This window comes from Corythoichthys intestinalis, chromosome 18 (assembly GCF_030265065.1).
Source record: "Corythoichthys intestinalis isolate RoL2023-P3 chromosome 18, ASM3026506v1, whole genome shotgun sequence".
Taxonomy (NCBI): Eukaryota; Metazoa; Chordata; class Actinopteri; order Syngnathiformes; family Syngnathidae; genus Corythoichthys; species Corythoichthys intestinalis.
Genome location: NC_080412.1, coordinates 32,334,837 through 32,357,843, shown reverse-complemented (window position 1 = coordinate 32,357,843; position 23,007 = coordinate 32,334,837). Strand labels below are relative to the sequence as shown.

The following is a 23,007-nucleotide window of genomic DNA, read 5'->3' as shown; positions in this document are numbered from 1 at the left end:
AGCCACACTACATGAGAACTTTTTACCATAAAGGTAAATTTTATTATAAGAAAAAAACATTCTTCAGCCCCCGCAACCTTCACTCTGCTAAATAGAACTTTTCCAGGCACTAAAGTTGTTCACTAGCTTTTTGGCATTCTGAATTGTACATTTTCACTTATGTTTTTTTTTCTCCAACAAAACCACACTGCATGAGAACTGTTTACAATAAAATACATTGGAACATTAGAACCAAAAATGTCTTCAGACCCTCACACGAATAGAACTTTTCAACCACTAAAGCAATCCACCAGCTTTTCGGCATTTTTAATTGTACATTTTCACATGTTTAATGCTTTTTGTCCCCCTCAAACAAACCATAAAAGACATTGTAAACAATGAGAACCCAAAAATTCTTCAGACCCCCCCCACCCAAATAGAACTTTTGAGAAACTAAAACTGCCCAAAAGCTTTTTACGTGTTTACCCTTTTTTTTCCTCAAACAAAACCACACTGCAAGAGAACACAGCGTTTACAATAAAAGACATTGTAAACATTAGAACCAAAAATTTCTTCAGACCCCCACCTGAATAGAACTCATCAGGCACTAAAGCAATCCACCAGCTTTTTAGCCTTCCAGAGGCCCGCTTGGTTGTCCTGGAAGTGCTTCTTGATTATCTCCTTGACAGTCTGGTAGACGGCCGCTTCTACCTGACAAACACACAAAACATATTCACACGAAGGCCCATAAAGCTCACCTGCTTAACTGTATGGGATGCACCTTAACGGTGTGGTATGTGGGCAAATCCAGCAAGTAGCCGTGCCCGCCGAGTTGAGCCACCCGATGGAAGTAAGAGTAGAACGCTCTCTTGCACAGCCGGCTAGAGAAGCCGGACCGACTGACTGGTGGAGAACTGCAAAGTAACAACACTTTTGTTGTTTTACTATCATCTAGAGCAGGGGTCGCCAACGACCGGGCCGCGAACCGGTACCGGTCTGTGGCACATTTGGTACTGGGTCGCGCAAAAATAATAAATAATTCATTAATGACTGCGCTCTTTGGCCTGTGCTGCTTAACACACCAATATCCCTGTCTACTCTGGATATACAACTATAGAATGGGAGGTCGTCATAGAAATGCATTGATTGGACTGTTAGCAGTACATCTTGTTTTGTATATCTATGTGCGCTTGGCCACGATATTAACGTATGACGTAGGTTGTCGCCCATCACATTTGTTCCCGGAAATAATTAGCCCTCACACTAGAATGACTAAAAATCAGATGTCTTTGGACAGATTTTTTACGGGGAAAAGGGAACCGCACGAGCCAGAAGATGAGCCTACAACCTCGAAGAAAACAAAATCTATGCTACTTCCCAATCACTAAAGACCCACGAACTGTGAAGGACTGGATTCGTGACCCGTATTCGAGCATGTCTGAGCAAAAGGAATATCAGCTTGTAGAAATCGCAAATCACGGCGACTTAAACGTACATTTGAGTACTGGTGCCCGATAATTATTGGTCCGATAATTATCGGTCGGATAATAGGAATTATGATGTCATCCCGACAAATCCAATAACATTTATAATAGGACCGATAATATGTACTGTTCTGGCTTTACAGTTTACACACTAGTATGGGAAATCAGCTTACCATTTGCGGGGCATTGCTCCCACCTGCTGGTCAGAATAATTCACTGCATCTATTTTTTGTTACAGTAGTTTGGTTCAATCACTTACACATTGTGGTGTCTAGCGGTAGAATTGACAGTCGTGAATGCTTTCTTTTACGTTTCCGCCTCGGAAATGTATGTATTTTATGTTTACTATAACATATAGATGTGCAATATATGTACAGAACATAAGTTGTGGTATAGAAGCCAGCCAATGCTTTAGTAGCTCAAGCTAGTGTGCTATGCTATACTACATATAATAGTTGTGTATATAAGTGCAGTTTGCTGTATATTGAGCATTGAATATGTGTATTTTTCTGTTGTACTTTCACAATATTAAGACGAGTGTCTTCCCATAAAAGTAAGAAAAGACCAAGCCTTGTGGTTTATGGAAGTGCATTCATTCTAGGCCTGAACGATATTGGAAAAAACTATTGCTGCGATTTTTTTGGGGTTTTCGATATATTGCGATATTATATTGCGATATTAAAAAAAATGTATATATTTTTTTTTCAAGAAATTTTCACAAGATGACAAATAGCTGTTTGGAAAGACTTTAGATGACTCACCATCACCACAGTGTACAGTCATCCCTTGTTTTTCGCGGTTAATGGGGACCAGAACCCGCCGCGATAAGTGAAAAACCGCGAAGTAGCGCACCCCCCCCCTCCATTTTTTTATTTATTTATTTTTTTGTGTGTGTGTGTGTTTTTTGTGCCCAATGTATTCATTCAGATTTAGCATTGGAAAGAGATACATATAAGACATGTTTTTTTCTCACTTTTCCCCCCAAAGTGATTTAAAAAATGTATATAAATAAATGGTTTTTAAGCACTTCAAATGTCATAATTATGATAAGTTTTAAACATAACTGTCCAACCAAATCATTTTTGAACAAGAATAAAGTACTGTAGCAGATAAATGCTTGGCTTTATTAAATGCTTCTGTTTATCTACTTTAGCTGTGACCGTTGAAGTGACATGTAGAAATTTCAAACTCCTCATGATCACTTCTGGCATTTAAATGTCTCCAACGTCCCCACAGTACACACATTCATTCCAGCGCGGCTTCCTTGCAACTGTTTAACAAGTTAAACGATGATTGACAGATGCCCGTGTGAAGTCTGCTTCTTTGGCCAGATCAAAGCCATCGTTGTGCCGCAGTGACTGAGAGGATCAAAAGGCTGGGAGAGGGAGGGTAGGAGGCTGTGCGCAGACCAGAAAGTGAGGCGTATGTGGATCAAAAAAAAGAAAAACTATCGCACGTGCTTGCGATGGGACTATCGCGCACACGCACATCGCGATGTTTAAACGATATATCGTTCAGGCTTAATTCATTCTTAACTGGCTGTCGGGCAGTGCAGAAGTGAAACGCACTGTTTTGTTCATGTCATTATGAAAAATCTGGTGAGATCAATTCAAATCTATGTTGAATCCACCACGAGTTTTTTTTTTTTTTAAAAACCTCCAGGTGTTCAAAAACTCAGGTTATTCATTTTAAAAATTATATATTTATTATTGGTTATCGATGTCGGTATCAGCTTTGAGGAGCAGGAAGTTATCGATATCGGTTTTAAAAAAATGGATATCGTGCACCCCTACATTTGAGACAACATCTCTACCTAGGTTCTGGATTAAAGTCATTTCGGAATATCCTGATATCACTAGGAGAGCACTGGAACAAACGAAACAAGCTCAGGCCTCCCACTGATTCAGTGGGTGAGTTGTATTTTCACTTCACTTAACACGACGGGGCTAAAATCAAATGTTATTTTGTAGTGACCACTACCTCTTAACAGAATTCACCTAGGGAACTTGTGTGGGGCATGTTGTGCTCCGGGGGGAAAACTTTATCGTCGCGCACGTTTCCGGCACAGACACTTCAGAGTCGGAGACGGCAACTCTAAGACTGACTCAAGACTCAACAACAAACGCACATTGTCGGTGTTCTGACAGATGTGGCATGCGCGTAACGTTAAAAAGTTGGATTCAGCCATTTGAAATGAGGCCGACCAGAGGGTAGTGTACCCACCCTAATCAATAAAACGAAATGCAAACACTTTCAAAATAAACCATTACAACACCACATTAAATTAAACGAATACTCAAAGCAACAAAATTTAATTCAAATATTTTTTTCTAATCGAATACTCAAGGTAATCGATTAATCGTTGCAGCACTACTAGGAATTAATGAAATAACTGGAACAGTACCTGAAGAAATAATTAGCACAGAACATGAATTTTGATTTGTTATTTACGTCAGTAGCGCTCCAATGCATGCTAGGAGGCATGTTGGACAGCAACAGTGTTGAAAGCAGGTGGCAGCAGAGGTTGAATGTCTCTCCCAAGTGATGGTCACGTCAAGATTCTCGAGGCAATGAAGCTTTGCAGCCAATTGGATCAAAGCTTCATGGTGGTTAAATTGGTCTTATGACAGTCTTAAGAGGCCACTGTCAAGCCAGTGCGGCTTATCCATGAACAAATGCTGTTTTAGTGGCAAATTTGGTAGGTGGTGGCTTATAGTCATGTGCCCCTTATAATCCGAAATTTACGGTATATAAATGAAACTTTGTGTGTCTGTGTATGTTTGTTCCCTATGGACTCCGAAACGGCTGGGTGGATTTTGACAAAATTTTACACAGTTGTACTTTATGTGTCTGGGAGTGTTCTTTGATCTCAGTAGGCTTCCATTTAATGCGGAAAATTAATTCAAAACTTTAAAATTAACATAGAAAATGCGACCTGATTGTGGAGATGACATCGCCATCTTTTGGGTGATTGCAATGTCGCAGTTGGCTTTCAAACTTTATGGTTTCATGTATAAATTTAAATGTGCTGTAATGATATGTTGAGGCTTTGCGTACTCCACAAGAAGACAATAGATTTCAAAATAATGTACAATTTTACAGAACATAAATACTGTAAGGGATTTATTTCAACGAGATAGCTAAATATCTGTAATCTCCAGTTTTTCTGTATGTTCGTGTTACATGGATGCCGAAACGGCTGGGCACCTTTTGACAAAATTTTACACAGTTGTACTTAATGGGTCTAGGAATTTTCTTAGATGGGTTTGAATTCCGTAGGCCTCCGTATAGTGCTGATTATTCATTCGAAACTCCAAAAATTATCATAGAAAATGCCAATTTTCACTGTTTCACCCGAACAATGCCGGGCCATACTGCTCGATAAATCCAGCATACATAAAAAAAAAAAAAAAAAATTGGTAAGCCCTGATTTCAAAGTTTCTTATGTGTCAATTTAACAAACCTTGGCCATAACAATCCAGCACAAGTAGAATGGCCCGACTGCACTTTATTTACGTAAACTGAAGCTTACCTAAAAGGTTGAATTCAATTTGCTTAAGTGAAGTCTCGTGTCTAGTTGGCGTGCTACCTGTGGTCGATGAAGCCTTTGCTGCTGTCCACCACTTCGATGTCTTCGTCTCCGAGGCACCAGTTGACACTGAGGACGTCGTGCTGCGACGACACCTCGATGGGCTTCACCTCTTCGCAGCACAGGAAGATGGTGTCGTATTTCTTGTAAAACAGAGGCAGGATTTCCTCCCAGGCGTCGCCCAGACACTCGTTGGTAATGTCTGACAAGTAGCTGCAGTACTGCTTCTGGCCACCTACGTGAGAGGACGACGTCTGAACTCAACCTCTTCTAGACTTTATCGTTGGATATCGGCGTGACGACGGTTTTACCGAGCACCATGCTTGTCATGTATAGAGGCTGGATGAAGTGGCTTAGCAGAGCGCCCTGCACGCCCACGAAAGTCCACATGAACAACTTGTCGCTGCCCGACATACAGCACACTTTAGCCGCCCAGTGGCTCGGGTTCAGGTTGGCAGCCGGAACCAGCAAACCCTTGGCGTGATAGTGCAGCTTTATGGGGTTCCCAGATTTTTGGGCCGAGCCCCTAAACATGACACCAAATTGTGTCGTCACCGACTTTGCAGAATAAAATACTAAGGACAGGTATGGTTCTTTAGTCTGAACTAGGGGTGGGAACCTGGGTAGCCCACGATATGATACGATTTGCAATACACGGCTCATGATAACAATATTGCGATACAACAATTATCGATACATGTGTCAGGAAATAATTCTACAAAACAATTAATAAACAGAAAGACAAGGTATTTCCATCCTTCTGCTGTGAATTGGAATGAGTTCATCATTAGTAGACGTCCAATCAATTTGATCTGGATCCCTCCCACTTCAAACGGATTGGACATCTACGGCCGTCAGTGGCAGCCAATGCCAGGCAAGACACTTTACATCTATTTCCTGTTGATTTTCGGTCACTTTCTGTTGATTCTGAGGCATTTACGGGTCACTTTCTATTGATGTGAGGAATTTATAGGTCACTTCCAAATGATTTTGAACTGATAAGTTGATGTCCCCAAATGAATAGGAAGTGACTCAAAATCAGCAGGAAGTAACCTGTAAATGCCCAAAAATGAATAGGAAGTAACTTGTAAATGCCCACAAAAGACTGGCTGTGAATGCTATGGGTTCAGTGCCATTGACGGCGCTAGACGTCTAATTCAGTCAACATTAAATGGATGACGAGCGCAGTCATTGGCAGTTAGCGCGCTAATGTAGACACTATTATGATGGAAGATTTTGGTAGCAACCTGTTGGTTCCTTTTTGTATTTTTTAACAGTGTTACCTAAGGGTTTAACGGTACATGTATTTGTATTGAACCGTTTCGGTACGGGGTGCTCAGTTCGGAACGGAGGCGTACCGAACGAGTTTCTGACGTAATGTGATGCTTTACTTTTCGAGGCTGTGAGTCGATCGGGTTACAGTTTCTTTGTGTAGATTATATTTACTCCTTCTTCTCTACTATAATGAGGACCAACACGGTAGGACAGTATAACCCAGAAGTGTCAACGGTGCGACAACGTGGCCGCTGCGAGAACGCAGTGAAACGCGGGCGTTAAAGTCAATCAGCCAATGCACACCAGTCGCAGTGCTGCCGCACGCGTCCTAGAAGCGTCTCAACGTACGCGAAAAGCACGGCAGAGTTTATTATTTGACGCGAGACGCGGCCCTCCTGCTTCAATACTACTAGCTAGGATTGGGCAGACCGGAAGTCACCTGTGTATAAATACGGTGGATCCGGTCGATTTTCAAACTAATATGCAATCGTAACCCACTTTTGAGTCAGATCTCTTGAGTGGTAGATCGGTGCACAGTTGACTTGTCTTTCTTGGTTTACTACTGTCTTCTCTGCTATAATAATAACCAACACGGCCCCGTGTTCAATACAAAACCCTCCTACCACAACAAAACAAGTAGGAACTAATATTCACATAGGAACTAGCTGACCAATACGCGGGGTCTGAAAGCACAATTGTTGTTGGATTATTATCTTTAAATACCCGCTACTTTTTGAGCAGAATTCTAGCTTTGTATAGGCTAATGTTCCTATTGATGAAAGCACAAAAGTGTGTAATAAACAACAAGCGCATTTATATTTTGCATTTTGTTTTCTTACTGTACCGAAAATGAACCGAACCATGACCTCTAAACCGAGGTACGTACCGAACCGAGATTTTTGTGTACCGTTACACCCCTAGTGATACCTTTTTCAAACAATATATTGATTATTGGTGTGAGCATATCGATAACATTTTGGGCTACAAAGTATTGCGATATATCACCTCTCGATATATTATCACACCCCTAGTACCTCATGTAGAAGTTTCTGGCAACTCCTTCAGGACATTGATTTGTGTAGAGATGCAGGCTGGTCTTGGCTTTGAGTTGAAGCTGCGGCCCGACCGTGCTGCTCTCAAATATACATGCCTCCTTGGCCTTAGGGTCAGCATCAAAGAAGAGCAGAAGCTGCTTGTAGAGGAACCTGAAGCGGAAGAATGACAACTGTGATCACCTGAGCATCACCTCCATGCAGATGTGACTTTTAAGGATGTCGGCGCATACCTCTGGAGTGCCCGCCTGGCAATGGTCATGGCGTGACAGTCGTGCACCATGGTCCCGTTGAAGCAAAGCCAACTGGTGCAGCTGAAGCGTCCTGATCCCAAAGCCACCACTTGATAGTGATTGTTTGCATGCCCTGATGAGTCTGTCATTTCTAGGGACAGAAGCGCAAAAGTATCGTTGTGAAACCGTCAAGGTTTAGTTTTGAAGGTTTTACTCCCAATCTCTGTGTTGGTTTATCCTATTTTTATTATTTGACGGGCTTAAAAGGCACTTATGGAATGAAATGTACCTCTCACGATGACAAAAGCTGCCATGTGGCTCTTGCAGCTATGGAACTCTGCACTCATCTTCAGGAGGCTATCAAATTTATCACTGCTTACTGCCGTCATGTGCTTTTTGTGAAAGTCTGTGTCCCAAACTAAACCATAGAAATGCGTTACTTAAACAACACCTGGAAAGTTATCAATGGTTTTAATATGAAAGTCACAATTTGAAATTTGGACCAAATGACTTGAGTGTGGGAAACAATACAATATCACGGAGAAATAATATTAATAATAAAAAACCCTTCAAAGTAACAAACCTGAATATGGTGATGGTGAAGAACAAAAAGATGGAGTTTCTACTGGTTCTGATTCAGTTGAATCCTTGTCAAAGTCAGAAGCATTGGCTTAAAAATACGTAATAAGATTAATAATGAGGAAATTACCAAATAGGACTTCAAGGCTCTTTCCGATATACGTTTGAATACAGATAAAAATGTACGTATGCACCTTCTAAATTCTCTGAGTCCTCAGTCTGCACCACAGTGAGCTCTTCATCCGGTGGCAGACTGTCAGCAAGGGCCATCATGGATAGACTGAGGAAAGAGGACTCGTCTGGGACGTGATCCTCAAACAAGAGCATCAGAATTTAGTTTGCAAAGTGAAAAATGACCGAGAACTAAACACAATCAAAGGTACCGTATTTTTTGGACTATACGAACAAGTTCAGACTGCAGTTCTTAATGCACAAATCCATTTTTTTCCGTGTTTTTCCGAATCAAGTGAGGCATTAACTTGACGGTCTGAACGGGACAAGTCGCATAAAAGTGGACCATTTAAAATCCGTTTGAGGTCACTTTCATATGTGATTAAAATCCGATATGGGACACATTTGTCAAAATGTGGCGGCGTTCTGAACTCTCAAGTCTCCCAAATCAGAATTCATGCAGCACTTACAAAGAGCGAGAGAGGCAGGGAGGACGGTGTCAGTGACTGAGCTGTGCATGAGCGTTAGCGCCTACCTTAAACTCGGCTTTTAGGTAGGAAGGGGGCTTCACCACAGTCATAAAAAATATAAAATGAAAAAGAAAAGGATAAGCCTGAGAATTCTCAGTTTTCTTTCCGTGTGCCAAAAATGCTGGACGAGAGTCGGGCAAACTGACCGTTAGTGTGTGCGTCATGCACGCATATTGCGTGCATGCATTCTATCAATTTATATAACCTTTGAATATAAGAGTAAACGGGGATAATTTTTGTCTGTTATTTGTGTCCTCTTTTTGGAAATCAATATACGATCACCCTAGCCATCACTAGCCACGTTTACATGCTGACTTTTATTCATACCGATTCAAATCATTCCGAATGTTTACATGTCACTTCATCTATTCCGATCCAGCGTTTACATGTGTCTGCCTTTATTCCGAAAGGACGTTTGACAACTGCCGTCTGACATGCGCAGATTAATCAAAACAAAGCGTCGCGTTGCAAAACATGGAGATCGATCGTCAGATCAGCTGCTGTTTTAACTTTTCGAGTGGAAACAAAACTTCAGAATGATACGCCGTTCATTTAAAAAGTTGTGTGGGTGCGCTGTGCATGTGCTTGGAAGCCATGTTGCAAGTGACGTTACTTACGTCACCAAGTGACGTCAGTACGGAGCATGTGCAGAAAGAACGCAACCAGACACCATTCCGCTTCCCTGTTTACATGATATAATTTTACTTCTAATCGTTTTGGGAAAAGGAATATTCCACCCCTATGAATCGGAATGAAATTCCATTCGGTTTGGGCCTGTTCATTCCGAATGAGGTGTTTATATGGAACACATTTATTCGGTTTGAACAAATATTCCGATTGTAATTGGAATATTTGACTCCATGTAAACGTGGCAACTGTCACTCTAAATCAGAGGTGGGCAAACCGGTCCTCAAGGGCCGCAGTGGGTCCTGGTCTTTGTTACAACTGATCAAGCACAGGCAGTTTAACCAATAATAGGTCCGGGGAGAAAAGTTGCACCTGATTGCAATCAACTGATTGCACTTGTATGACACCAGATTGGCGAAAAGGTTTCCTCTTGATAGGTTACAACAAAAACCCGCACCCACTGCGGCCCTTTGTGGAATAGTTTGCCCACCCCTGCTCTAAATCACTAAATCTATCTAAATAAAACTTCTTTCTGCTGCTCGATTAACATTTTCGGCTGCATATTTCACTACTTGCAGCTTGTAATCTGCAGAATATGATTTTTTCTTTGCCATTTTGTTCAGCGCTTCTCAGTTGTTTATATAAGTTACTGCCAATGTTGAAACAGGCTTTGAGCGCTCTAGCTTTTATTTAGAAAATAACATGTGAAATGACATAACAATGTGTTAATAATTTCACACATAAGTCGCTCCAGAAAATAAAGTTGCACCCCTGGCCAAACTATGAAAAAAATACATACTCCGAAAAATAAGGTACATGTACTTCTCTACAGTACTTACCTCAGGGCCAAATAAGATGTTCTCACGATCAAATATATTAAAATGTATGGGGGTGGAGGTCCTCATTGCTGATGTGGGAGCATCTTCAGTGAAACTGTCAGCATCTCTGCGAGCAAGTATAAATGTCTTTAGGTAAACATGCACATGGACATAGGGTTTTTTTTTTTTCTTCCGACGATACACTCTCCACCAGTCCAGGTTTCACTGTGCTTCCCACCCAAAGTCCGATGAAACTAGCGTCACATATAGTCAGTGAGTGCCAGAGGTGGGTGGTAACGCGTTACATGTACTCCGTTACATTTACTTGAGTAAGTTTTTGAAAAAAATGTACTTCTAAGAGTAGTTTTACTAAGCCATACTTTTTACTTTTACTTGAGTAGATATGTGAAGAAAAAAAAAAAAAAAAACGGTACTCTTACTCCGCTATTTTGGGCTACACGAGAGTCATTACATTTTTCCTCTTTATTCTACAAATTAGATTTTTTTTTTTTTTTCCAGCAATGACAAGAGAGGCTTTACCAATTTCAACAATGAGACGTCGCACAATAATCACGACTCCTTCATACCAATCAGACATGCTTGCCGTTCTATGATCACGCCAGCCTGCTCAATCACGTGGTGTCTTTAGAGCATGTAAAAAAAGAAGTATTTGACATACAGTCAGGCATGAAAAGGGGTCAGGGGTTAAAAAAGTGAGAAGGGTGTGGAGGAAATACATTGCGGTACACTGTACAACTAGAGCTGTCCCAAGCGACTAATTTTCTACTAATTACTAGAGCTGGGAATCTTTGAGCACCTAACGATTCGATTACGATTCAGAGGCTCCGATTCGATTATAAATCAATTATTGATGCACCCCACCACACTTTTAATGTTTTGTACATCAGTTCCAAAATTGTTCAAAAATCCTCTCAGGCTAAACCAAACTATTTTAGTATCAAGTTAACAGTTAAAAACAGTAAATAAAATATTCAAGTCCCCATTCTGTATCAAAAGCTTTAAACTAAATTCAATTAATTTAATGTTGTGAACCAACCGTTAAAGTTGTTAAAATTGTTCCCGTTATTCCATAATTTCCCGTCTGTCTACTTTCGACATGTCAAAGTTTTAAAACTGTTTCATCATTTAAAGATAGATTCAAGTCAAGATTTTGCCGATTTAGAAGTATTATAGATAAAAAGTTAATTGGGTTCACTACAACAGAGCCTTCTAGAGAAGTCAACTGCTTTAAGATGACGGCAAGTCTGTCATTTCGCATCTAGTTCTTTGTATATGTTCCAACGCTGTCGTCGTCTGTCGTTTCACATCTAATTCTACAATATGTGATATCTACCATAGCCATATGTTGCCGTATGTTAGCAACTAGCAACCGGTCGCTGTTTGTAGCGGCTGTCGGCCGCAGCCAGGTATGATTGTTTTTTTATTTGTTTTTTTTCATCTAGTGGCATGAGTTGAACAAGATATTTACTCTCGGTCTGTTCCTCATTGCGTCCCGAAGACAGCGGTGTCCCAAAGACCGCGCTGACTGTGTTTTATTTCCGCTTTACCTGATATAATTCAATAATCGGAATTTGGATGTTTATGAATCGCTCTCGAATCTTCCACGGCCGAAACGCGAATAATCTATGAATCGGAAATTTCGCACGCCTCTACTAATTACAACTAATTAATTTTAAGTACTAATTAGTCAGCCGACTATTTTTACGATGAGTCGACTAATCTAATCTTTTTTATTTTTTTATTTTTATTTTTACTAATTTAGCAATGAAATTTTTGATGACTCTTATTAATTCAAAAAAAACATTTTGGAAGAAATTCTTTATTAAAGTTCAAATAAACACGTAAATAACAACAATAAATCACAAATAAACAATGAGGTCAAATACTGATAGCATTAACTATTGCAAAAGAATGGAATGTAAACAGATTCAGAACACTGACTTCGCCTTTCCAACATGATTCAAATCAATTCTTAAAAAAAAAATATCCAGCATTAATATTATATTATACTACTACATATAATAGTATTGTAAAAATTATAATAATTATTAATTCATTATTCATCAGATTTTTCATAAAGTGTGTCATTTTAGAGCTATTCTTATTGTTGAATCTGAATTCTGAAGTATGTGGGATTAACTCCAGAAATAGTTAGTTATATGACGAACATGAAGTGATTTTTATTATTTTGAAATGTTCACCGGAAGTACGTTAGCTAAACCCCTAATCGTAAGCTTTACACTCCGCTAAAAAGCACTTTTCGTCATTGCATGTGGTGTCAGTAATATATATATATTTTTGTTGGTTGGTTGTCTTTTTTCACCATTAGCCTCAATGTAGCAATGCAAACGTTTTTAGTGTTTAATATAGATGTGTTTCCTTATTTTGTATGTTTAAACTTTAATTCTACGGCGTGTTAATGACCGATAAACATCTGTTAAAGGAACTGGAGTCTCATGTGCCATCAAAACGCACGTGTACATGCACACACAAATGTATGCACGCACGCGACGATAAAACGCAGCCGTGAAAATGACTGCCCTCATTTTTATTTTCCGTGTGATAAATGGACTCATTGCATATCGCGACAGGCTTAGCAACTTCAACAAAACATGTCGTTAGTTAGTTAGATGGACTTGAAATCTGCCAGTTTGAAATTCTCTCCTGTTGTCTTCCAAAATTACAACTGGGTGACCGCACTTTAGGTGTTCATTCACAGCGGACGTGCAACCAAGCTTGGCATTGAAGAGACAGGACATAACAGTGTACCCTCCTTTGTTTCGTGGAAACAAGTCAATATTTTGGCCACTCTGTTGCGCTTTTTTGGCTTTGTGCTGCTTTTCCTGTTTGCATACCAAGCGTCCGACATTAAAAAAATCTCCCAACTCCCAACCACCCCCTAAAAATGTTCTCCTCGGATCTACGCAATTCACATAGGTCACCTTTTTTGACTTCAAAACGGCAAATTCCGCCGTAAGGTGAGAGATTTTCATGCCCGAACCATGGAAAACCAGAGATATGGTCCTTTTAATTTCATAAAAGTAACTACGAAAGAACTATTCACTATTCAAACTAGGAACTGTTTTCGCCACGAGAGGTCACTGATGCTCTTTGAATAAATATTTTATGCTTTATTTCTGTCATTTTTTTTCTCCCGCTGGAATTCAATGATTTTTTTTTTCGTTGGTTTAATGTGTTCTTGTAATGGGTTATTGTACAGTATCTTTATAACAACATTTCATATAGATAACTTTTTGCTGAGAAAAAAAAATACCATTGTTTAAAAAAAAAAAATCAAACAAAAATGTAAGCAGTTACTCACAATGTTACTCATTACTTCAGGATTCTTTTCAACATATTATTTTTTTACTTGTACTTGTGTACATTTTTTGAATGCCGACTTTTACTTTAGTAATATTATTTTGAAGTAACACCACTCCTACTTGAGTAAAATTTGGGGCTACTCTACCCACCTCTGGTGAGTGCACAGTTCATATGATGGTGCCATTTACGTATGCTAGATAAATTGGGGCTATTCTGTAAACTGAAAACATACCCTTCCTCATTGATGCAGAGCACCTGCGGTGAGTTGTGGCTCCACTTTACGCCCTTCTTCAAACGACATGCTTTTTCACTCATTTTGCTGTTGAGAAGGTAAATTACATTTTGTTTAATTCCCATTTTCGGTGCATTTGCTCCCAAGACTCGTTTCTAGCAAACTAGAAAAGTTATGAGGCTAATCTTAAACTGGTCTTTATTTAACATTAAAACTTTGCAGTAAATATAAAACAACAATAACATAAATTATATTGCCCTGTTAACAACGTTCAAAGCAAAAGTAGAAAAGTCCACGACGTTGACTGTTTTTTTTTTTTTTTTTTTGTTAGGCCTACCCGGCATTGCCCTGTGTTAACAAAAAACGACAAGCTTAATTCTTTTTATTTCAAAGTTAGGTAATGTCAATTTAATTTAGAGAAGACAACAATACAACCAGTAATAATTAACACCACTTACCACAGAATGGGTTTCGTGTATTATTCATGTGCTATATGTGGCGCTAATTAAACAATGAAAGAACGGAAGAAAGGAAGATAATTGTATACAGTATTGGTGAGTAAACTCCCCCCTTATTGGTTTAGCACTAACCTGTGGCTTCCCGTGTACCTATCAGGCAACGTCTTACTCCCAAAAAGACTGTAGTGACTAATTTGGCTGTCAGCAGTAGTTTCCTGCCGTTCCCGACCTGCAAAAGTCTAATAATGAAAATGTTGCTAAATGAAAGAAACATAAAGGGATTTTATTTTCTTTCTTCTTCTTTTGTTTAACTTTTAAAAATCGTATTTTAAGACACCAATCCACGAAATTGTTTATAGTTCGTGTACCTAATGGTGCTCCATTGAACTCAAGAACTCTGGCGCCATCTTGTGTGCACTTACCTGTATTCTCTACAAAATTACTGTGGAGACCAGGCACAAGATTTCTCAATCATGCATCTTATTTCGTTTCGACAAGCAATTATCAAAGTCTTTAATCGCAAATTTTCTCCAATTTTCTTTACAAGTTTGTGTGGTCAACTGAAATTTAACACTAAAGGTTGTCAATGTGCATTTAAATGCAATATGTCTTTTTTAATATTAAAGAATAATTGTTTATCCTTCTATAATAGTTGGAAGGATAACACATAACACTTAAAAAATTACAATATGTTGAGGTGGTCATAATCAATGTGCCTTCTGGCTTGGTATCCTCCAAAAAGTTAAAGAAAAAAGACAAAAGTTCGATTTGCTCATTTATACAGTAAATTCTGAATATTATAAATATTATTACATATAAATTCAAAATGTCAGATTTTTTTTTTCTTTATATGAAAGTCAGGAAAATATATATCGGATAATAATCCAGTCAGAAATGGTTCATGTTCGGCACTGGTGGATGAGTACTCACTTTTTAAAAGATTTTAAAATTATTTTTATTTTTTACTTAGAAAAGTACAGATGCAGGTGCAAAAAATGTTTAAGCAAAAGTACAGGTATAATTAAGAAAGAACCAGAAAATTCATTGACTGCTCAGTTTTATTTAAAACTGTGCAGCATGGAAAACACAAGCAATACATTTGACTGCACTGTAAACAGAAGCTTAAAGTGCTTATGACACCATAAAAAAAAAATCTTAAATAGCACTATTATTGGAAGGAAAATCATATTTTGAGACAATTTGACCATATACAACAATTTGGTCAAGCGCAGATGACGAGAAAAGACTCTTTTAATCAAGCTTCCAAAATGTATCTTAATGGCGGATTGCAAGCAATTATAAGGTGCATACCACCACCTACTGTACAAGAGTGTGCAGCACCCACCTGAAGGTACGCTGCGCTCACTGGTTGTTTTATTGGTCAACATCTTGTTCACTTGCCTAATCTTGCTTCTACTTGTGTTGCTACCTCTCGTGCTCAGTTACTGTATACAGTAGTTGTGCGGGGCTAATCGATGCGCCGGAGGCATGAAAACAAAACTATCAATTCACAATGAGAGAAAAAACAAACAAAAGTATCGTTTAAAGCCGGCGACAATTTAAAAGTAGTGGAGTGAAAAGTACAGATACCTACTGTAAAATGTAATGAAGTAAAAGTAAAAAAGTAGCGCTTCATTGTTGTACTCAAGTAAAGTACAGATACACAAAAATGTACTTAAGTACAATAACGAAGTACTTTTTTTTTTGTTACATTCAACCCCAAAAAAAAGTATAGCCCGTTAGGTTGGCACCAGTCAATCTGCCTTGAGGCACTGCAATTCTGGGCATGTGTGGCACATAAATGATTTTCGCCTGAGAACCAGGATTGGACACCAACCCTTCACGTGAGCCAAGCTGAAAAAAATGCACTGGCGTGTGTGTACATCTAGAAATGCTGCCTGACACACAGCAATAAAGATTATTGTTCCTGAACCCAGTCTCTTAATTACACGAAACTGACAAAACTGTAGGAACAACATACAACAAGCATGGAAAATATGAATGGTTTTAATACGACCTTCAGATAGAGGTGGGTAGTAATGCGTTATGTGTACCTATTTACATTTACATGAGTAACGTTTTGAGAAAAATGTACTTCTAAGAGTAGTTTTACTAAGTCATACTTTTTACTTGAGTAGATTTGTGAAGAAAAAATTCTACTCTTCATCCGTTACTTTGGGCCTCACAAGTCGTTAATTTTTTCTCTTTATACTTCATATTAGATTTGTTTTTGTTTTTTTTGCCAGCGATGCCAAGAGTAGCTCTACCAATTTCACCAATTAGGCGTCGCAACAATAATCACATAACTCCATTATACCAATCAGACGCAAGCTTGCTGTTCTATCATCCCGCCAGCCTGTTCAATCACGTGGCGTCTATCAAGCATCGGAAAAAATGAGGTACTTGACAGAGCGCTGCCCTCAACATGACTCGAAACCACAGATCTTAACGTCTCTCCCAGTCTTTATTTGGCACCGATTGGCCACGGAAAATCGGAGATATGATTCTTTTAATTTCTTAATAGTAACTATGAAGGAACTACAGTGATCCCTCATTTTTTGTGCGGTTAATGGGGACTAGAACCCGACGTGATCAGTGAAAAACCACAAAGTAGGGTATTATTATTGTTATTATTATATTATTATTTTATTTTTTTTTGTGTGTGTGTGTTCAATTTATTTATTCAGATTTAGCATTGGGAAGAGATACGTATAAGACATGTTTTTTCACTTTTTCCCCAAAGTATAATTAAAAAAAAAAAAAAAAAAAAAAAAAAAAAAATATATATATATATATATATATATATATAATATACATTTTTTTTTTTTGGTTTTTAAGCACTTCAAATGTAGTAATTATGATATGTTTTAAACATGTTACTGTCCCATTGAATTATTTTTAAATAAAAATAATGTACTTTACATTGGTAGAAAAATGCTAGGCTTTATTAACCTCCCTTGGCTGTGACTCTTGGAGTGACATGTTGTGTTCGGCAGCTTTGAACGTCGCCACACACACACATTCATTCCAGCGTGTGCTTCCTTATCCCCCCGCCCGTGCAATGCGCACACAGAGCCTGTCTGTTCCAAAGCAGCACTTCATTGAGTGAGTCTCCTCAAATCCTCTCACTTACACACAATGAGTTGCCACAGCAACCGTTTTACAAGTTCAATGATGATTGACGCATGCGGCGCTTTTGAAGCCCGTGACTTTGGCAAGATCAAACCCAAACATCTGTCAACATCATTAACTTAAATAAGCAACTCCAGTGCACGTGCACTGCCTGCCTGGTGAACAAAGAGCAGGGAGAGGGAGGGAAGGAGCGAGGGAGAGTGAGACTAAGCGATCGGCCCTGGACAGCTCATCTGTATATATAGATTTTTTTTTTAATTGAAAAAAAACCCGCGATGGACTGAGGGCGCAAAGTTTGAAGCGCAAAGTAGCGAGGCATCACTGTATTCACTATTCAAACCAGGAACCATTTTCTCCACTAGAGGGCACTCATGCTCTTTGGACGGGTAATGCTTCATTTCTGTCATTTTTTTCTCTTGCCAGAATTCAATGTTTTTTGGTATTTCTTTGGCTTAATGTGGTTATGTAATGGGTTTTTGTACAGCACCATTGTAACAACAGTTCAAATAAATAACTGTGCTGAGAAACAAAAAATCAAATCAAATTTGTAAGCAGTTACTTACAATGTCACTTAAGTATTCTTTTCACTAAATACTTTTTTATATGCACTTGAGTACAAGTAAATTTTTTGGATGACTTTTACTTGAGTATTACTATTATGAAGTAACACTTCTCTTACTTGAGTTAAGTTTTGGGCTACTCTGCCTTCAGGTAAAAGCTAAAGGTAAAATTTACTTTATTTATCCCCAGTGGGAGAAAATCCATAGCACAATTCTTTTGGCGAGTACATTTTTTTTTTTTTTTTTTTTTTTTTTTTTTTTTTTTTTAAAGAAGCACACATTATTTTTACAAACACACTATCTGTCTCTGACATGATTTTGATCCCATAGACCCAGGCTGACCCCAACCTCTCCATGTTACGTTGTTTGTTGGCAAATAAATATCAAATCAAAATTCTGTTGGTGCTCCAATGATTTGAGATGGAATGAAAAGGCTGCACTTGTCATGTTTTATGTATAGATGCAGTAAATAAGCAAATAGATACAGAATGGTTTTGGGAGTTCTATGAATATCAAATTGTCAAGATGAGTCCCTCACACACAAGAACACATGAACAAACACGCGCTTGCGGTACACATCGCATAAGCGAGAGTCCTTATTTGCACTGGCGATACTGTTTGTTCCCTTGATCATTGGGAAATTCAACACGATCTCTCTTCTCTTCACCTCAAGAGAACCAAATGAGGCCTTCTAGTGTGTTTGCGTGTGTGTGAAATTACTCCTGCTGAGGCACAATGGCAAACCTCCCCAGTGTCGTCCTCACACTCTACGTCGTGTCTATTTCTACCCACCTTTTCCCCCTCCCATCTGTTTTATGATTTCACACCCACGCAGCCGCTTAAAGGCTGGCAAATTTCCCACTTTTATTTCTTAAATGGCAAAAAAAATCAAGTGTTGAGGGCACAGAGGACAGCTCCATTTATTGTCACAGCTTTTTAGTTGGAAGATGGCAGAGGGAAAACTGTGATAGCGTTTTTATTCAGCATATGTGCGTGAGAGAGGCCGCTCGTTGCTCGTGTGAAAGTAAACACCGCTAGCATGACGAGCGTTTTCCTCTACACGACACTGATAAATCACAGTATTAACTGGTGTTACAGGATAGACATCTGTATGGAGACATGTGGTAGGAAATGGTTTCTGTTTTATTTTACAACATAACCTAATTCATTTCAATAAATCTTAAGGACATACGTAGCTCATTACATTTTGGCTAACCAAATAAGAATAAAGATTTTTCACCTATTTGAGGATGGCACCCAAATTTTCAGGTGCCATGTTAGCAGAGAAGTACAAAGTAGCTAATGTTGGCTACTAGCTGATTGCCTGCAAGTCTGCGAGCAAATGAAAGAAGATTCCATTTACACGATTTAATAATATGACAGTGGCAGCACAGTGCTGACTTCTCAGGCTCCAGGACCAGTACAATATTTGTAAAGATAAATTAATAATGTGAAAGTCACATCCCTAAAACATGCATGGTAGGCTGGTAGAGCAAAAATTGTCATGAGCAGAGGTGGGTAGAGCAGCCAAAAACTTTACTCAAGTAAGAGTAGCGTTACTTCAAAATAATATTACTCCAGTAAAAGTAGTCATCCAAACATTTACTCAGGTCCTCAAGTAAAAAAGTATTCTTTGAAAAGAATACTTAAGAATTGAGTAATATTGTGAGTAACTGCTCACAATGTCTGTTTGGAAAAAAAAAAAAAAAAAACGTATATTTTTTTTCTCAGGACAAATTATTCAATTTGAACTGTTATTATTATACTGTACTATAACCTATTACATGACTATACAGTAATCCCTCATTTTTCGCGGTTAATGGGGACCGCCCCCATCCCTCCCACGATAATCGAAATCCGTGAAGTACAGGTTAAGCTTATTTACATTAATTATTATTATTATTATTTTTTTAATTATATAATTTTTTGGCATGTGTTTAATGTATTTATTCAGATTTAGCAATGGAAAGAGATACACATAAGACATGATTTTTTCCCCCCCAAAGTATAATTCTTTATTAAAAGCTTCATTGAGTGAGTCCTCCCAAATCAACTCATGCTGCTTAGAACAGCACACAACACAACATAATGAGTTGCCATAGCACACTACAGCCAATGTTTAACAAGTTAAACGTGTCGGCGCCTTTAAAAGGTAGTACTCTCTAGTTATTGGCAAGTTTAAAGCAGCTCCCTTTTCACTCATCGTTAACTATAACAAGATATAGCTGCCTGGTGAGAAAGAAAAGCTTCAGGAGGGAGAGTGAACGGCTGTATGTTGATGGGACAGCTCTATAAAATCCTGCATTTATTATTCTTTTTTAATTGGAAAAAAAAACCCATGATGGACTAGAGCGCAATGTTTGAAGCGTGAAGTAGCGATAGATGCCTGTATTAGGCCAGAAAGATGACACAAAAATCATCGAATTCAGACTGGAACAACACAATGAAAAATCACCTGTCCAAAGAGCATGAATGCCCTTTGGTGGAGAAAAAACATTGTTTCCTTTGATATGTATAATGGAGTCATTTGGTTCTTGTTGCGACCTCTCATTGGTGAAACTGAGACAGCCACTGTCTGCATCGCTGGCAAAAAATGAAGTCAATATGTAGCTTAAACAGGAAAAATGTAATGACTAGTGTAACCCAAAGTTGCGGAGTATAAAGTATTGCGTGACAAAACTACTCAAAGAAGTACATTTTTCTCAAAACGTTACTCGGGTAAATGTAACGGAGTAAATATAACATGTTACTAACCACCTCTGATCATTAGGTATGTGTGTGTACGTGAATGGTTTATCTCCTTGTGCCCTGCGATTGGTTGGCAAACAATTCCGGGTGTACCTTGCCTACTGATCGCAGTTTGCTGGGATAGACTCCGTCACCCCTGTGCCCCTCGTTAGGATAAAAAGCACGGAAAATGAATGAATGACTTCATCTCTTTATATACGTAGAACTGCATTTATTAAATGAAGATATCTAGTATGACCAAGCCAGTAAAAACAGTGGTACCTCGACATAACATCCCAACGACATGCGATCCTTTCGACATCCGACATGGTGGATTTTCTTGTGAAAGAAATCAACATGGGCCCCCAGAAGGTGAGTGCAGGTGATAAAAAAAAGGAAAAACGTGAGGCTTAGCATTGAAATCAAGGATGGAAATGTTAGGAAAAATATGAACGAGGTGTACGCGTCAGTGAAATGGCTCGAAAATACGGCGGGAATATATATATCTATGATCTCGACGGTCCTCCTCCGACCTCCGTTCGCCAGTCTTTATAAGTTAAGGTAACAATTATTATTGTAACATCGGCAAGGAAGTCACCAGCTTTGTCAGGTTTTTAATCATTTATTCCAGAACTTGTGCAACACAACAAGGCTACTGTCTGCCATAGCCGACGGCAACAACAACATGAAAAGAGAAAGTAAAAAACTAACTCAGCTCTCTCACTCTGTCGTCATTCACACGGTGCGTTCAGGAACAGCATGCAAAACACTACCACCAGCTTAGAACCTGATTCGTTACATAATATTACTATTCTGATATGTATTAATTCTGTAATTTATTTTTTGTGTGTGTAATTGCTATGTGTAATTATACCAGCAGCGACTTACAACAAAGGTTCTAGAACGAAATAAATTCGTATTTAGACGTACAACTGTACAATACAATGACAACTTGAGATGACAGTGACCCAAGTTTTGGGATTTTGAGATAAACATGTTTAGGATTAACAGCCTAGTAAAGGAATGAATTTTAACTTGCATCACAAGGCAGTGTCTAATGTCCACTGTCTTCTACACTTTACCATCTTTGCCTCCGCTAAGCTTTTCAGACAGTGGGATGAAGAACGCCATGGCCGCCTCTCCCTTTATCTCCTTCCCTGCGGATGCAGCTTCATGCATCTTTAAAGATGAGAGGGAGGGTCCACTTTCTCACGCCTAGTAGGACGATGGAGAGAGAGGGAGTGAAAAAGAGCTCACGTGGACGTGCCTAACCCACATACTGAGTCGTGAAGAAAGAATATGACTTTGTTTCAATTTCTCCCCCCTCAGCCACGTCGTGAGGTACTCCCCAAATATCGTGACGCTGTGTTCAAATCTCATCAGAATAATAGTTATTCATACGTGAGCATCTGCCTCTCCTTCTGCTGACCTCCTCTGGTTGCTTTCCTCCTTGTGACGTGACGCATGAACAGATGCCTGTCAGAACAAAAGGAGAAAATCTGTTTTTAAGAATTTTTTTCCTATATTAAATAAACTGTAGTCATCCCTTATTAACATCTTTATCACCAACTGTTCACGCCTGTCCTGTAACATCACCCTCTTCGCCTCCATGCTCGATGAAGCTCATATATCGTATTTCTGACAAATGCTAGGCTATAAATAGCCTTTGGCCTTTGCAGTAAATATGTTCCTTTACAAGAAAAGCCTTCAACAAAAAGTACGCGAACTTTTACACGAGTCATCTCGCCAGCCAATGAAGTGACTGGCTTTCACTAACCGCAGAATAACGATTAAAGACTGATTAAGGTGCTTTAGTGGGTTAGTCTGCCTCACAATCGTCTCAGGTTGTGGGATTGTAGCCAGTCTCCAGCATTCCTATGTGTTCTTCCTGTGTTTGCGTAAGTTTGCAATGGGAAGTACAGCATTCTGCAACAGTCCAAAGAAAAAAAATGTATGTTTGCAAGTGTGTTTAACCCTTAGATGCACAGGTTACTGGACCCTACACTCTTCCATAAGTGGGTCAAAAATGACCCATATTAGAACCAATGTGTTTTTATGCCATTATGGTGAAGAATAATCACTTGTATATTAATTAGTATGATATTTAGGGCCACGCAAGAATGATTTCATGCTTGAAATATCTTTGATTCAATTAACATTTTTTGGAAAAAAAATTAATACAGAACAGCAATAGACTTCATCCTTCCTTGTATTTT

The 23,007-nt window shown here is 38.9% G+C and overlaps 1 protein-coding gene across 2 annotated transcripts; it reads right to left on the bottom strand.

The window, feature by feature from the left end:
- Position 1: 1 nt before the first annotated feature.
- On the bottom strand, positions 2-14,493 carry adad2 (adenosine deaminase domain containing 2). Of its 2 annotated transcripts, none has more exons than XM_057820302.1 (12): positions 14,373-14,493; positions 13,915-14,001; positions 10,359-10,464; positions 8,386-8,503; positions 8,196-8,282; positions 7,902-8,030; positions 7,613-7,763; positions 7,362-7,532; positions 5,364-5,578; positions 5,053-5,287; positions 761-893; positions 2-686 (listed from the first exon to the last, which is right to left on the bottom strand). In XM_057820302.1, the coding sequence occupies exons 2-12, from the start codon at positions 13,995-13,997 to the stop codon at positions 654-656; spliced, it is 1,461 nt and encodes a 486-aa protein (XP_057676285.1). In that variant the 5' UTR covers positions 13,998-14,001; positions 14,373-14,493; the 3' UTR covers positions 2-653. The 2 variants fall into 2 exon arrangements, with proteins under 2 accessions (XP_057676285.1, XP_057676284.1); XM_057820301.1 differs by having other exon boundaries at positions 3-690; positions 14,373-14,492.
- Between the last annotated feature and the right edge of the window lie 8,514 nt (positions 14,494-23,007).

Excerpts from the sequence above, each read along its gene's own strand:
- adad2 (XM_057820301.1), bottom strand. The coding sequence starts at position 13,997 with ATGAGTGAAAAAGCATGTCGTTTGAAGAAGGGCGTAAAGTGGAGCCAC. Across the intron at positions 5,579-7,361 it reads GCCAGAAACTTCTACATGAG|GGGCTCGGCCCAAAAATCTG; the intron begins GTACTAGGGGTG and ends TGTCATGTTTAG. Across the intron at positions 894-5,052 it reads AAAGGCTTCATCGACCACAG|TTCTCCACCAGTCAGTCGGT; the intron begins GTAGCACGCCAA and ends GTTACTTTGCAG.